At 40.3% G+C, this 15385-nt stretch overlaps 1 protein-coding gene across 1 annotated transcript; it reads left to right on the top strand.

Moving 5' to 3' along the window:
* The first annotated feature begins 1282 nt into the window (after positions 1-1282).
* On the top strand, positions 1283-14338 carry mmp14a (matrix metallopeptidase 14a (membrane-inserted)). The gene is made up of 10 exons (XM_034205285.1): positions 1283-1725; positions 7905-8053; positions 8249-8371; positions 8711-9018; positions 9212-9373; positions 10028-10167; positions 10880-11018; positions 11191-11341; positions 11886-12001; positions 12393-14338. The coding sequence occupies exons 1-10, from the start codon at positions 1642-1644 to the stop codon at positions 12707-12709; spliced, it is 1689 nt and encodes a 562-aa protein (XP_034061176.1). The 5' UTR covers positions 1283-1641; the 3' UTR covers positions 12710-14338.
* Positions 14339-15385: the final 1047 nt, after the last annotated feature.

Below are 15385 nucleotides of genomic sequence, written 5' to 3'. Positions count from 1 at the left end.
ATTCATAACAAATTACGTTTTCCTTCACATTAATGATTTTACACTGAATGTAAGCGTAATTTAAAAATACTGTACAGTTATATTTGTTAACATTCATACAGGGTGGATAATGTCTAAAAGGAGATTAAATGTGACTTTCTCAACACAAGGTGGCAGTGTCGGTTTGTACCTATGGTTTGTACAAATATACAACATCAGAATTAAGTCACAAAAAATGTGTTAGGGACCTCCAAATTTAAGATTGAACACTTTTTGTCCATATCAGCATGATTGATTGGAAGTTGCCTTATTGAGCACCCTCAACCAAATACAGAGAAAGTCTTAAAACGTTTAATTTAATTTAATCATACATATGCTAAAGTTTACTGTAAGAAAATGTATGTTTTAAGACATATATGTATGTATTTATGCTGTATGTAAGTATGAGTGTTTGTCTTGGTCTGATGTGGTTTTCCACCCAAACAATGTTCAAATACCTCATTTTAAATTCCAAAGATTGCATACTCCTCCTTCTTTTAATGAAAAATCCAGACATAATTGTACAAATATTTTCCAGTCTCACTGGAGGTTTGAAGTTTCCACATCACACTTGTGTAAGTTGCATATTTGACCACGTCTGGCTTCCAGATTCGTTGTCAAGTTACAACATCTTCTTGTAATTACACGTCTTGCACTCAGATTTAAGATGAGCACAGAGAAACTTTCCTCCTTCAACAGAATAATGTGAAAACCAAGTTGTGGTGTGAAACTCTGCACAAATATTTGTCTGCAGTGAAGTTCAGACATCCAAGTTGTAACAATAAGCAATGTTTTTAATAAAGGGGAAGTCAAAGCAACAATGCTGCAATTCAAAAACACAGAAAAAGTCATGCATTAACATTTAAAAGTACAGTTTGGTGGTCTTTAGTGTTGTGTTATCATATAGTTTGTATACTGAAGCATGCCAGGTTAGCCTTTATATTGTGGCTTTATCAAGCTTCATACTTTAATAAAATGGTGATATTGTTTATGAAACGTACCATCCATAAAGTCAATAAATGGCACAGACATTTAAGTCAATAAATGGCACAGACATTTAAGTCAATAATCTAAAATAATACGTTTTTACTTTATTAAAATGTTAAAGTGAAACATTCTGAATGCTGGACTTTTCAAATGGTGATATTAATAAAATAACCCAGTATATTTCAGTTTCATTAATCGCGACGTTGATAAACCTGGTCAGTCATGAAAAAAAAATGACGTCTCCACATCTGGAGGAGGACCCAGAGGAAAATCCATCTCTCTCTCTTACTCTCTCGGACCACGTCCACATGAGGCAGACAATCCTACCAGAGGACAGGCAGCCCAAATATGAAGATTGAGTGACCTCCAGCTGAGCATTTGTTCCAGCCACCTGATGATTTTAGCATATTTGTCTGTGTTCTCTCCTGCGCTCTGGCTGTAACGGACTCGCCTTTGCGCACAAAACAGCCCGGTGCGCACAAAGTGTCCATGCGAAGACGATAAAGAAAACTTTTCTGCCACGTTTTTAAAGCAGAAAGGAATACGATCGACTTTGTTTGCTGTCAGGGCGGCTGGACTTGTGTAGAAAGTACATTTTCAGACGTTTTTGTCCCGGGGCAGTTTGCAGACAGAAGAATGCTGCCCCAGCTCCTCACCGTGGCCTGTGGTCTCAGCTGCTTTGGTTTCACCTCCGTCACTGCAAACCTACTAAAAGCAGAGGTGAGTCTTATGGAAAATCATAAATCGTTAACTTTTAACAATGCAATTTGTTTTATACATCCAGTTGAGCAAATGTAAAACGTGTCATTAAATATATGATGTGTAAACAACTTGAATGTTCCATCATCCTAGCTTTTAAATGTTGTTTTTTGGTTTTTCAATTAAAGTTCTTAATATTCCTGGATGAAATATGTGTATAGCAGTATAACAGGTTATTATTATTGTATGTATTTAACCTCTTATTGTTTGGTTACAGGGATTTATAGTTTCACTGATATCTGTACTTTGTTCTAATGTTTAGATTTATCTAATTTTGCAACAGCATGGGAGGAACTGTTTATAGCCCCATGTTTATTCTTCCTCCTTCAATCTCTCTTGTTTATCTTTCCTCACTAAGAGCTGCCTAAAAGACTCCATCTGTAATAAGAGATTAAACTTCACCAAGAGGAAAAAATGTCCTGAGTCTAAACTCGTGTGGCTTGTGAAGGAGGAGGGGGCAGTGCTCAGTTTGGAAACCTCAGCTGAGCTGCTTTGTTCTGAGAAAAAAAAAGGGGTAGTGGTGGTATACGGGGGAGGGGGGCAAATGGTTTCATCTGTCTGTGTAGACGGCACAGGACTGCATTCACAACAAGCCGGACACGAGTCTGGGTCTGACTGCAGGCCTCAGGCAGTTTAACCTTCAACTCAACAACATATTGTGTCTCCAGGTCGCGTGCAGCTCAGTAAATGATTGGGTACGAGCGGCCATGGCGCCTTGGCCCTTTTTACACTAACTCTGATGGTAGTACCAGAGGTCAAACCGGTGTTTGATGTGAGCTTTCAGTCACATTGAGTAAGGAACTGCACAGGATGCACTAATAGGCAGCTGTCACAGGAAATTCACAGAGCAAAAAGTCCATTAGTTTATTTGCAAGAGCTGCAGTTCTGTGTGGACATGATGCACAAAGGAGGACCTTAGTCACTTACCACAAGCTGCTGTGAGTCAAGCCAGACATGGTGGATAACTCAGAGTCAGACAGTTTATAAGACGCCACAGGCGGCTAGCCTCTGACACCGTGATGAATGCTTGTAAACAAAAAACACGACTGTTTACAGCACTTTATAACACCTCTAATTCAACAACCCACAGTGCAGGATTCAATGTGAGGCACATCTGATGAAGAGTGAAGGTTCAGGCCATTTGCTATCAAGCTGTCAGACAGTACTGATGCAGAAAGAATTAATGATGGGTTCAGGATTACATCACTGGAGAGACGCACGTGAACCCTGTGATCAGAAGATAGACGTGTCTGTGTGCGGAGAGAGCAGAGATGGGAGAAAACAACAACTGCGTGACATAATTGTTTAATTAAAGTCGATGAAGTCGGTTGAGAAAGAAGAAGTCAGACCGAGGAACTGGGTTTTACAGGAATGCTGTGGTCAATCAGGGTTGCTTAACATCTTAACACCCCTCTCTGACAAATCAAAGCCATGTAATCCATGCTGAGTGAGATGAGAAGCTCCACAAATAGAGAAATGAGACTTCCACTTTTCTCTGAAATGTACCCTAGGTGAAGTGGAGTGCCTTTTTGCGGCCTCTAGCATCTGTTTTCATTCACCTCTTTTGCCTTGTCTAACCTTTCTTTACTTAAACAAAAAGCTTAGTGGGACCTTGTGAGGAAAGGAAGTGGGCAGCAATGAAAACAACAGGGTCCAAAACAGGATCTCTCCATATCTGGCTAAAAGAAATTCTGGAGATTTCCCGTTGGCATCTGGAGACACATGTCTGCTGATCCCAGCAGAGGGTTACAGATCCGAGCAAAAACACATCTGGGCTCAATCGTCCTTATCTCAACAAGTGGCTGTTGATGTAGCATCAAAAGAAAATCTGACAGGCAGCGGTTGTCACTTAAGAAACGTCAAAATAATCAGCTGGATCGACCTTAATGAGAAACTGATGGACTTCAAGGCAGAAGGGGAGTTTATCTTAACCCTACACTAAAAAGAAGTGCAGGATTTTAAGATAAATGCATTTTTAACATAGATTTCCAGGTGCTCAGCTGGTTGGATTTGACTCTGTCGGCCAGATGTGCTTAACCAAATGTGGCTATATCACCAGCTACCTTGTGGTACACATATCTCTTGGGAAACACTCCAGGCAGTGGTGGAAAGTAATTAAGTGCATTTACTTACATGCTTTTTTACAGTATTTTCCCGTTATGCTAATTTATACTTCGACTAGATCACATTTCATAAGGAAATATTGTATAGCTTATAGTTATACACACAATAACTGTTGTTGGACCCTGTAGCATGATAACACAAATTCTTCTCAAGATTTACTTACTAGCTTTTTTGGTATTTGCTCAGTTGTCTTAGAGATAGCTTGTTTTAATCAAATTATCTTAGATCCAGCTGTAAAAAGGAGTGCAACTGCAGTAACAAGTACAATAGTTCCCTTTGAGTAGAAGTAGAAAGAAGAATGAAATGGAAAAACTCGGGCAAAGTAAAAGAACCTCACCTTTTAATTTCAGAACTTGATTCCACTATACTGGGTCCTATGGTGCCATAAACCAATTTACCACTTCATTAGCATCACTGCAGCCACAGAAAACATCAGATAAGTAAAGTTTCACTAAAGCAGAGTCAGTGATTTCATCCGACCTGGGTGACCCGGTAGAAACTGAACGCAGAACAATATTGCATGGCGCTCATGTCAGGGCTAACTGGGTCAGAGACGCCAAGACATAAAGGCAACGTGAGATTCAGCCACTCAGGAGCAGGATTCTCAGTTTTTTCCGTTGGCACCGGGCAAGAGGAACAACTGACTCAGTCCCTCAAAATTTAATTCAGCCGTACTCATAACCTCTCTCCCTACTTTCCTTTTAACGCTATTCCTTCTAATGTCTTTACCTATCCTTCCCTAATAAAGCTCTGGACTTTAGATCATCTTCTTCTGTCCTTAATTCCTGCAGAGATTTGAAAGACAGAATATATAGCAAAGCAAAATGCTCATAGAAGTAACTTGAAACGAATAGTGTTTTTATACTAGCCACATACACAGAAAGGTTAAGGTTGTTAAACCTTTCCTTACTGAAGTACTGAGTGCTTAATTCATGGCTTCTTTTAGTATACATTGCATACATTGTTCTTTTACCACAGGAGTTATTAATATACAGGGGATTTTTTTCATATTGTTTATTCCTCCTTGTGGTTGGGTTTTTTTGTACAGAGCTTCCGAAAAAACAAATTACATCTCAGTCTCATGTGAATCTGAGTAAGTGTGTGTGACAATAAGTGGCACCCGCATGTCCTGTGATGGGTGACGGGGCGTTGAGAAATACATGCAAAGTCACATTTTGTAGTTGTCCGTATTCTTTGGGTTGACTTTTTTTCTGCTGTGAATTATAAAGTTGCTTGGTGTGTCCAATATTCCGAAATATTTCACATTAGCAAGAAACTTAAAGGGGACAATTTCTTAGTCAGTTTTATGTTGTAGTTACTCGCAAACTTAAGATGCTCTGTGATGAATCACTTGACCGATAAAAAGCATATTCATTTTTAGTTTAATAGAATTGAAGACAAGGAAACCCAGCGTATCTTCACGTTTAAAGAGTGGCAATTGCGTTTTCCATTTTTGCTTAAAAAATTATTATAGATTTGTCTAAATGTGAAAAATCTCCAGCTCAACATGATATAATAGGGTCACAGTAGGGTCAAAGAATCCATGCATACATCCCACAACTCCACCAAAATAATCTGTTCTTCCACCAGATTCACATCACTCTGGTCGTGTTTCAGTGTCTGTGCATTATACATTTAGACCTTGCGTCACTGCGCACACACACTGCACACTCAGGAGTGTGTTTACCAAACCCGCAGCCAGCCCTTTGACCACACATGGCCGTGTAGCGAGCTACCTAGCCACCCCAAGGCCAACAATACCAGCCATGTACAAGTCTCAATAAATAGAAGCTTTGATGGTGGCTGCTGGGAGTTCCAGGGAGGAGGGGTGCATGCTGGGATACCTGGCGTCTCGACCGGAGGTGGTGGGTAGAGTAGTTCGAGACTAGAGAGGTAGAGAAGTGGAGGTCTTGACGGTGTGGGGGAGTGTTTTTATAGAAGCAGACGCGTCTCCACGGTGGAGCCACAGGACACACTGGCAGCAGTCAAGGGAGAGGCACAGAATGTAAATTTGGTTGGTGTTAAAGGCAGATTGACATATAAAGTCAGGGGGTAAATTAGATTAACTGGATACTTAAAAAAAAAAGTTGATAAAATTGTGAGATGCTGAAATGGGGAAAAAGGGGGTTGCCTCTCTCCAGGTAGTCATAAGTGACCCTTGTTCTCCGGCCTCATCGCCCAGCACATGTAACAGTAGCTGTGTGTGCCCAGGCAGTATACAGCCAGGTTAGCCCATGCAGTTGCTACATTTCATCCTTCCCCCCTCTTGCTTTTCCCTTCACTTGTCTAAAGAAAGGTTAAAGAGAAAAACAGCCCAAATGGTTTAGATGACGCTAACGAAGGAATTCAGGGTAATTCCTCCGACTTAATCTGTGGTGGAGATGAAGATGTGTGCTTAACTCTGTGTCTGGAGATACATAAGTGGAAGCAAACTGTTCAAGACACATTTAAGCTTCTAAAACTCCATAAAAGCGGGCCAGGAGATGAGAAAATCAATACCATCTTTTAATATTTGTTAAATATGGAGCCAAAGCCCACAGACAGTTAGCTTAGCTTAGCACAAAGAGTGGACACAAGGGGGAACAGCTTGCCTTTTTATAATAATTAAGAAATAACAGTCATACTCTTATGAATGAAAAGTAAAAGGTATAACCATCCATAAAAACCTTTAGCATTTCAGAAGCAAAATATTTACCTGGTCTGGTTTGACTAGTAGCTTAGGTTAGCTAATGTTAGCTAATGTAACATGCATAGATGTTGCATGATGGATTTTAGTCAGTTTGTTGATTCAATGTCTGTTTTTACTTTTGCTCTAGTCTTAATGCTTAATGCTTAATCCCAGTTTCATATTTAACAGAAAGAAGTGAATGAACGACATGAATTTTCTTAGCTAACTCTCAGCAAGGAAAGCTATTTCTTTGAGTCTTAGACCACCAGCAGCAGGCAGTGGAAAGAAAAGGCGTTTTTTTCATGTGTAAAGATAAATAGTTGTGGTTTTGGTTGACATGAAGACAGAAAGAAAAAGAGTAGGAGGAGGACAGACAGAGACAGTGCAGGGAGATCTTAAACTCAAGCTTTGAAGAACCTAAATGTTGCAGAAATTGTTGCTTTTTCCAGCGTTTGCGAGCGGCAGTTGGTTTTGGCAGCGATCGTCTAGACAGACTTGTGGGTCATGGTGACTAAAATGACATCAGTGTTTTCAGATTTAGTGTTTTATTTGGCTTTCAGTTCCTCTCTCGTCCTTTCTTATGACCCCACAACAAAGTTTCCCCTAACTAGCTCAGCATAAATCATGGGTGCAAGCGAGGTTGAGTTTTAAGAGTTCATAAAAGGGATCATGTCAAAGTCACATGAAGAAACAACAATACATTTAACATGCCGAATTACCTCAGTGTGTGTTGGCTGCTGTGGGGGAGAGTATGTAGCTTAACAAGTTGCACAAACACACACTGTGTCTCCCTTATTCAGATACAATCTGTGTGATGCATGTGAGATCAGAGACGCAGGTCCAAACAAGCTCTGAAAGGTGACTGGAAGTAGAAAAACATCCACAGGTTCACACAAGTGGACCAAACCCTTATTTTCTCTCGGCTAAGGTGTTTTCTTGTGGTTTTTCCCGATGTTTCTGGCATGTCTGACTAAGAGCAGACAGAGAAACTTAGAGGCAAATATGTATGGGGTTGCAAAACTGCTAATTAGTAGAAAGTAAAAGTCTCAAAAAATAATTGTATATTAGCACACACATGATATTTTCCATTAGTTTTAGGGTTGACATTTTGGATTTTATGGAAGAGTCCAATACCAGCCAAGATTTTTAAGGTTAGCTGTTGATAACTCGAGGCAGCATCCCTCCTTTTCTACATCAACAAAGTGTGATATCTGCCTGATTATCAAATATCTATTTTCCCGTTGTGAGAATGCAGAATGTTTTCAGAGGAATATCATAAAATCCTATAATAAGTCATAAAGATATGTATTCTAGACTTAATTGTATGTTCTCTTCCCCTCTCTTGTAGGGCTGGCTGCAGCAGTATGGCTACCTGCCTCCTGGGGATGTCAAAGCCCAGGCCCTCCGCTCACCAAAGTCCATCGTAACAGCGATATCAGCCATGCAGAGGTTTTACGGATTGACTGTCACTGGATCCGTAGACTCCAACACGTTAGAGTGAGTTGAAAGCAACGTTATATATAACTTATTGGTGTCCAATACTTGAGGTTTTAAAGCCGTCAGATCATTTGATGATTTGGGATTGAAGGGGGATTTAGACTGTCGAAGAAAACAAGGTCACTTTTTGCAAATTAAGTGTCCTTCAGTGGGTATTTAGTTATGATTGGGAATGACATTTTTTGCTTCTGCCAGGGCGATGAGCCGGCCGCGGTGTGGCGTCTCAGACAAGTTCGGCCCGGAGCTGAAAACCAGTCTGAGGAGGAAGAGATACGCTGTGCAGGGTCAGAAGTGGGAGAAGTCTGAGGTCACCTTCAGGTAACCTGCTCAAGATCTTGACTTTTTATTTATTTTGAGCTCTTATTAAATTAAACACAATTTAAACCAGAAATACATCTCTAAGTATAACTTTAACAATCCACACAGAATTAAAAAAACACAGTAAATGTCTGAATTTAAACTTTCTTTATGATTTAAGTGTAATTTCTCATTGTTTGCATTATGTATTCAATATAGAGACCCTTGTTTCTAAACCATTTGATATACTTTAATGTGAAACCTGTTTTAAAAACGTTTTTTCTTAACTTTCTTACTTGTATAATGTTGAGTCGACTCCATTAATCCCAACCCGTTCACTGTCTCTCCATCTTCTCACAGCATAGAGAACTACACCCCTAAGATCGGAGAACACGCCACGTATGAAGCCATCCGAAGAGCCTTCAAAGTCTGGGAGAGTGCGATCCCGCTCACCTTCAGAGAGATCCCCTTCAGCCACATCAGAGGCAAGGTGGACAAGTACGCAGACATCATGCTCTCCTTCTCAGAGGGTTTCCATGGCGACAGCACGCCTTTCGATGGAGAAGGCGGCTTCCTGGCACACGCTTACTTCCCCGGGAACAGCATGGGGGGAGACACGCACTTTGACCTCGCTGAGCCCTGGACCACCGGGGACACAGACCAGGGGGGTAAGAGAGAGAAGTTCAAGTTCAATAAACACAATAAAACAGATAATAGTGCAAGTAAAAAAAAAACAGTCTTATGGCCTGCGGGATGAAACTGTCCGGTTTTAGTCCTGATGCTGCGGAAGAGAAGAGCACACAGTGAATGATATATCATTGTAGATATGTAAAACTTAATGGCATTGTTCTCTCTCTGAAGGTAATGATGTTTTCCTGGTGGCCGTCCATGAGCTGGGTCACGCTCTGGGCCTGGAGCACTCCAACGACCCCGCTGCCATCATGGCCCCCTTCTACCAGTGGTTTGAAACGGAAAACTTCCAGCTCCCGGACGACGACCGCAGAGGCGTCCAGGCAATCTACGGTGGGTTGTTCTCCTAAAGGATGTGGGAATTTATTAGATATATATGCAAAGATGTTCGTCTTATACCATCCACAACCTTTTAGCTACCACTGTTCCTCTCATGCTTTGAGCTAAATGCTAACACACTAAAAATGACTTTGTTGACACGCTAATGTTTGCCAGGTATAATGTTTTTCTAACTTAATTTAAGATGTTGGCTTGCTAGAACACAAAAAGCAGCTGTGGCTTATGTTAAGAGCTTTGCAGGTAGCTATAAATCTATTGGACACCCATTTCTGACATACCCGCTGTAAACTTAGCCCAGATGCCAAAAATACTATTCCGAGAAAGAAGACATATCATAATGATTTACATCACATGACTTACATCAGGATTCTTTTTTTTCTTCACGTTGGCAGAAATGAGCTTCCATAAAAATCAAAGGATTAAACATATTAAGATTGAGATGAAGTCAAAACCCCAAAATGTAACCTCAAGGTTGCACTAAAGGAACAGTATTGAGATTACCTGAAGGATTCTGGGAACATTGAATGTCATGGCGATCCATTTAGTATTGGAGATATTTAAGTCAGGACCATAGTGGTTCAGTTTTACAAGGGTCAGCATAGTGTTGGTACATAAATGCATTAATATGTTATTCATCATTTCCCACAGGAAGCAAATCTGGTGGTCCCCCTCCTCCCCCTCCTCCTCCTCGGCCCACAAAGTCGTACGTGCCCGATAACGGCCCAGATGTGTGTGAGGGACACTTTGACACCATCGCTATCCTCAGAGGGGAGAAGTTTGTATTTAAGGTACAGAAGACACCTTTTTTCGTAGCAATACATTATTTTAAAGACCACATTCTATCATTTGTTTCCCTTTGACTTGTACAAGTGTCCTACCTACTACTTCACTCCAGTTCTGAAGTCTTTACACTGGCTTCCTGTGTGTCAAAGAATAGATTTCAAAATACTGCTGCTGGTTTATAAAGCACTGAATGGTTTAGGCCCAAAATACATTTCTGACCTCCTGCTAAATTATGAACCATCCAGATCTCTCAGGTCTTCAGGGACTGGTCAGCTTTCTGTCCCCAGAGTCAGAACTAAACATGGTAAAGCAGCGTTCAGTTATTATGCTCCAAACATCTGGAACAAACTCCCAGAAACCTGCAGGTCCGCTGCAACTCTGACTACTTTTAAATCCAGGCTGAAGACTTTTCTTTTTGTCGCTGCTTTTAATTGAACTATTCATATCTTAGACTGCACTGTAACTTTTATCCATGTACTTTTTTTCTTTTAATGATTAATTGACTGCACTGTAACTTTTATCCATGTATTTTTTATTTTAATGTTTATTTTATTAGCTTTTCTTTTTAATGACTGATTTTAAATGCCATTTTCTTAATCTCTTTCATTTTTTGTAAAGCACTTTGAATTGCCTTGTGTTGAAAAGTGCTATATAAATAAACTTGCCTTGCCTTGCCTTACTTTCTACTTGTTCTAATCTATGTGTGTGTGTTTGCAGGACAAGTGGTTCTGGCGTGTGCGCAACAACAAGGTGTTGGCAGGTTATCCGATGGCCATCAGTCACTTCTGGAAGGGCCTGCCTTCAAACATCAACGCCGCCTATGAGAGGGATGATGGGAAATTTATCTTCTTCAAGGGTAGGTCCCATCATATTGAAACCAGATTTGAGACGATAGAGTCACCGCAGTTGCTCCAGTGATTACATTCATGTGTTAACTATTATGACTTCTTTCATGTCCGTTTCTTATGATCTTCCTTTTCTGCTTTCTGTCTCCCCTTCTTCTCATCTTGCTGTTTTTCTTTCTCCAGGCGACAAGTACTGGGTTTTCAGTGAGTCCACCATGGATAAGGATTCCCCCAAGAGCCTGAAAGATATGGGCCCTGGTCTACCTAAAGATAGAATCGATGCTGCTCTGTACTACACACCCACAGGACAGACGTACTTCTTCAGAGGCAATAAGTGAGTCTGACTAGGAGTACTTTCCGTCATCCTCTGTGGGAACATTCCTGCAGTACTCGTGCAAAGATGTCATCTCTTTCCCTTTTGTACACACAAATACTGCTTGTGCTTGTTGTACCGTTTAAGTGACCTGTTCTGACTTGTATCAAACTTATCTGTGAATTTGTAAGGAAGATAGCATCCCTCATGGCAGGTCTCTGACTCACTTTTCCTGTCTTTTGTTCAGTTGCATAATACTACTGCATACGTTACAAAATAAATAGCATGTTTTCTTATGCTCTTTAAAGAGTTTGAGTCTCAGAATTCACCTAGAGGTTACCATTTCTGTGTAGTCCAACCCTAACTAACTTACCCTAACTAACTTCGGTGTTCCTGAGCAATACAGGGGTACGGAACAATAGCCATAATTTGAATTGCCTTGTGTTGAAAAGTGCTATATAAATAAACTTGCCTTGCCTAACCCTGTTGTTCCCCTAGTGCCTTTGTTCTTTTAGGAGATGTTTTCTAATACTGTAGATATTTAATAGTTTTTTGTCATTTGCAGGTACTACCGTTTCAACGAGAAGACTCGCACCGTGGACAGCGGTTATCCAAAGCCTGTCAGCATGTGGAGCGGTGCGCCGGAAAACATTAAAGCTGCCATCATGAGCGAAGACGGATGTAAGTTTTCCCTTATTTGTGTCTATAATCGAACATAGTTAGAGGTGCAACAATGACTAAAATACACACATGGAATTGTTGATAAATGGGAAAATAATTGGTAGCTTCTTAGACAATCGATTAATCATGAGCAAGGAAAAACGGCGGACAATTTCTGGGTTCCAGCTTCTTAAATTCGAGGATTTGCTACAATGTTTGTCTATGAGATAGTTAATGGAAAATCATAGCAATTAACCACATGAATTGGCAGAGGAATTGATCATGAAAATTATAATTTGGTGATGAATTGTTGACGTACATGTAGCTGTTTTAGCCGAACTGAATTTTTTTTGCTGTGTATTCAATAAAACCACCCTCCTAAAACGAATCATATCTCTTGGTCCATCCTCAGCTTACACTTACTTCTACAAAGCCAACAAGTACTGGAAGTTCAACAACCAGTACATGAAGGTGGAGTCCGGCTACCCCAAGTCTGTGCTCAGAGACTGGATGGGCTGCGAAAGCGAGGACCCCAAGAGAGGTCGGGAAGGGGAGGTGATCATCATCGAGGACGTGTCGCAGGGCGGCGCCGGGCCGGCAGCCGTGGTGATCCCGCTGCTCCTGCTGGTGCTGGTCGTGGTCACTCTGGGAGTGCTTCTGGTCTTCAGGAAGTACGGCACGCCTCGACGCCTCCTCTACTGCCAGAGATCTCTGCTGGACAAGGTGTAGAGGAAGTGAAAAGACAGACTGCCACAAAGGGACAGAAAGAGAGAGGGAGAGAACTGGAGAAAAGACGGGATAGGAGAGGGACCATGTGTTAAGTTTTGGGTGGTTTGTATGTGCCACAAAAGAGAGGAAAAAAAGGCCCTAGAAACTGAAATCAGGAAAATGCGTATTTGTATGTTAACTATTTACATGTACTGTTCAGAGATCATTACCCAGTCTCACATAGAGACACAGAGACTCATCAAAGACTTCTCTCCATCCTCTCCTCTCTCACATCACAGGTATACAAAAAAAAAACATCCCTCCTTCCTTCCTCTCCTTTAACTGGACGACTCCAGCTGAACTGCTGTCTGACTCATTTACTCAGAAATTCATCATCTCTGTCACGAGTTTGTGCTCAAAAACATACATTTGTGGTTGGGTTTTTGGGGAAGCTTTACTCTGAAATTCATTACAACGTCACATTTACAATGTTTTTGCTAAGTTTGGATATTTGGCTGAGCAGTATTTCCTGTATTTCTTAGGTTTCTTTTCTACCACTAATTAGGGCTGGGTATCAAACCTCAGATTTCTGCCTAAACATTTTTGACTGCACGTAGTATTAAAAGTTCCAGATTTATTTCCTTGTGTTAAGACAAACAAATTTAAGAAAATAAGCTCATTTTTCAAAAACAACACCTTTTAAAAAGATACTCAGCCCTACTACTAAAGGAATAATCTCCCATTTAAACGCAAAAAGTTGACCACGTTTCAGGTTGGATGCAGCTCAGTATATAGCATGTACTTTATGCACAGTGTTAGTGTTGATTGATGCAGATTTTGAACATGCACAGAAAGGATTTAAGATTTGTTTATCCAGGATAATGTCGGCGAAAGTCCGACTTAACATGCTGGAGGCGATTTCCCCTTGGGGTGCAGATTGAAAAGATTGATGGAACTAAAATCCTTTATTACGTGCTTTAATCTCAACTTGATTCAGTGCAAGCAGTCAGACGGGAGAAATGTTTTCTAATAAAACGTGATGTTTTAACTCACGAATGACAGTTTTTCTAACATTCCAGTACATTTGTTTTAGGTGCAGAGCTGCTCGTCCAAATGTGTCAGTAAGCGGTACACTTCCCAACAATATGGTGCAATTTTTTTAATTATTATCGTTGTTATGGGAAATTGTTGTTATTATAAGTATGGTTATTGTTATTATTGTTCTCCTGGTAAAGTTATAATGATTTTTTCTTGTCTTTTATACATTGTCATTTGGAGTCCTGCTGGACAGAGGCGTAACGTGACAATGGTGGAAATATTTCCCAGTTTACACTCAGCATGTGATGAATTAAAATCCAATCGGGGGGGAATGTGACTTCAAGGTGTTTCCTTTTACTCCGAAACACCTGGAATTACAGAGATGTTGGCACACAATAACAAGCAATGCTATTTATGTACTTTGACAGTGCTCAATGTTTTTTTTTCTTTTTTTACACAAATCAAAATTGAAGGTGATTTAATTTAGTTCATAACAATGATAATGGTAATGATATTTATAATGATGATCATATCAATAAAGTTGAATGAGATTTTTTTTTTTCTGCCTGTTTTCACTTTTGTATTTCATCAGATTAAGGGAAATTAAAAACAATTCTACAATCTGGTAAAACATTTCTTCCATGCTTTCATATTCTGTTTACACTCTCAAACACAAGCAGGCCATTTAAGTAGCAGGCCTATTGTGCTTTTCTGGGTCTTCCCTTTCTTGTAGTGTGTTGTATAGCTTTGTGTGCATGTAAATGGTCTGCAAAGGCTAACATCCCTGTGTTTCCTCCAGAGGGAGTTTCTCTCACCGCCCAAAAAATTACATATGAACCTGAAAACCAAAAAAAGTTATTAAACAGTTGAGGAAGAACTCAGTGAGTGAGCAAAGTCACCTTCAATGATGTTGTGAGTGCCTCTTAAAGCCTCAGAAACAAACCCAGGAAATACAAAATGGCCAAGCTGAAAACACGTTTGTTTACTTCCATCTTGAAAAGTTGACATTTTGAAGAAGTGTTTTGCTTTTAGCAGGGTCGTTATGTATTCTCTGGATTCAGGCCCTTCGGAAAACACTCCACTTGTATCACTCTTCCGTGCTACATGCTAAAAACATTAACTGGACTATGTTGTAATCTTCAATATGTACTACTTGGCAGAAAACCCAGACACACATTACCAATTTGCGCTTAGAAGGACATTTGCAAGCTCATCACTTTATTACCAACATTTGTCTTAGTTTGAGATTAAAGTGTTTGGATGACATAGTTTGTTTGGGATAATTACATTCAGTTTTAGTCTGAGCTGTTGCCAAATTAGCATCTGCTATGGTTGGCATTTTTTCAGTTGGGAGTATTCCTCTTATCCCTTCATGAACTGCTCCACTGACAACATTGTCAAAACACGATGGAACTGATTATTGAGTACTTCTGCACCATCTAATCATCGTCTAATTTCCATTTGAAGATGTATATTAACGGACATGATCCATCAATTTAAACAGCTGACCTTCTGTATGATATTCCTCAGTAAACAAGCAGTGATGTGTTGTACAAAAAACTAAAATGTCAGTCTAAATACAGCCACGACAGCGCTGTGTTTTGGAGCCAGCAGTCATGTGTCGAGGAACGAGTCGGAAAAAGTGATGGAACGGTCACA

Source organism: Gymnodraco acuticeps, unplaced genomic scaffold, assembly GCF_902827175.1.
Source record: "Gymnodraco acuticeps unplaced genomic scaffold, fGymAcu1.1, whole genome shotgun sequence".
Classification (NCBI taxonomy): domain Eukaryota; kingdom Metazoa; phylum Chordata; class Actinopteri; order Perciformes; family Bathydraconidae; genus Gymnodraco; species Gymnodraco acuticeps.
The sequence above is the reverse complement of the archived record's forward strand: the minus strand, read 5'-3'. Positions and strand labels throughout refer to the sequence as shown.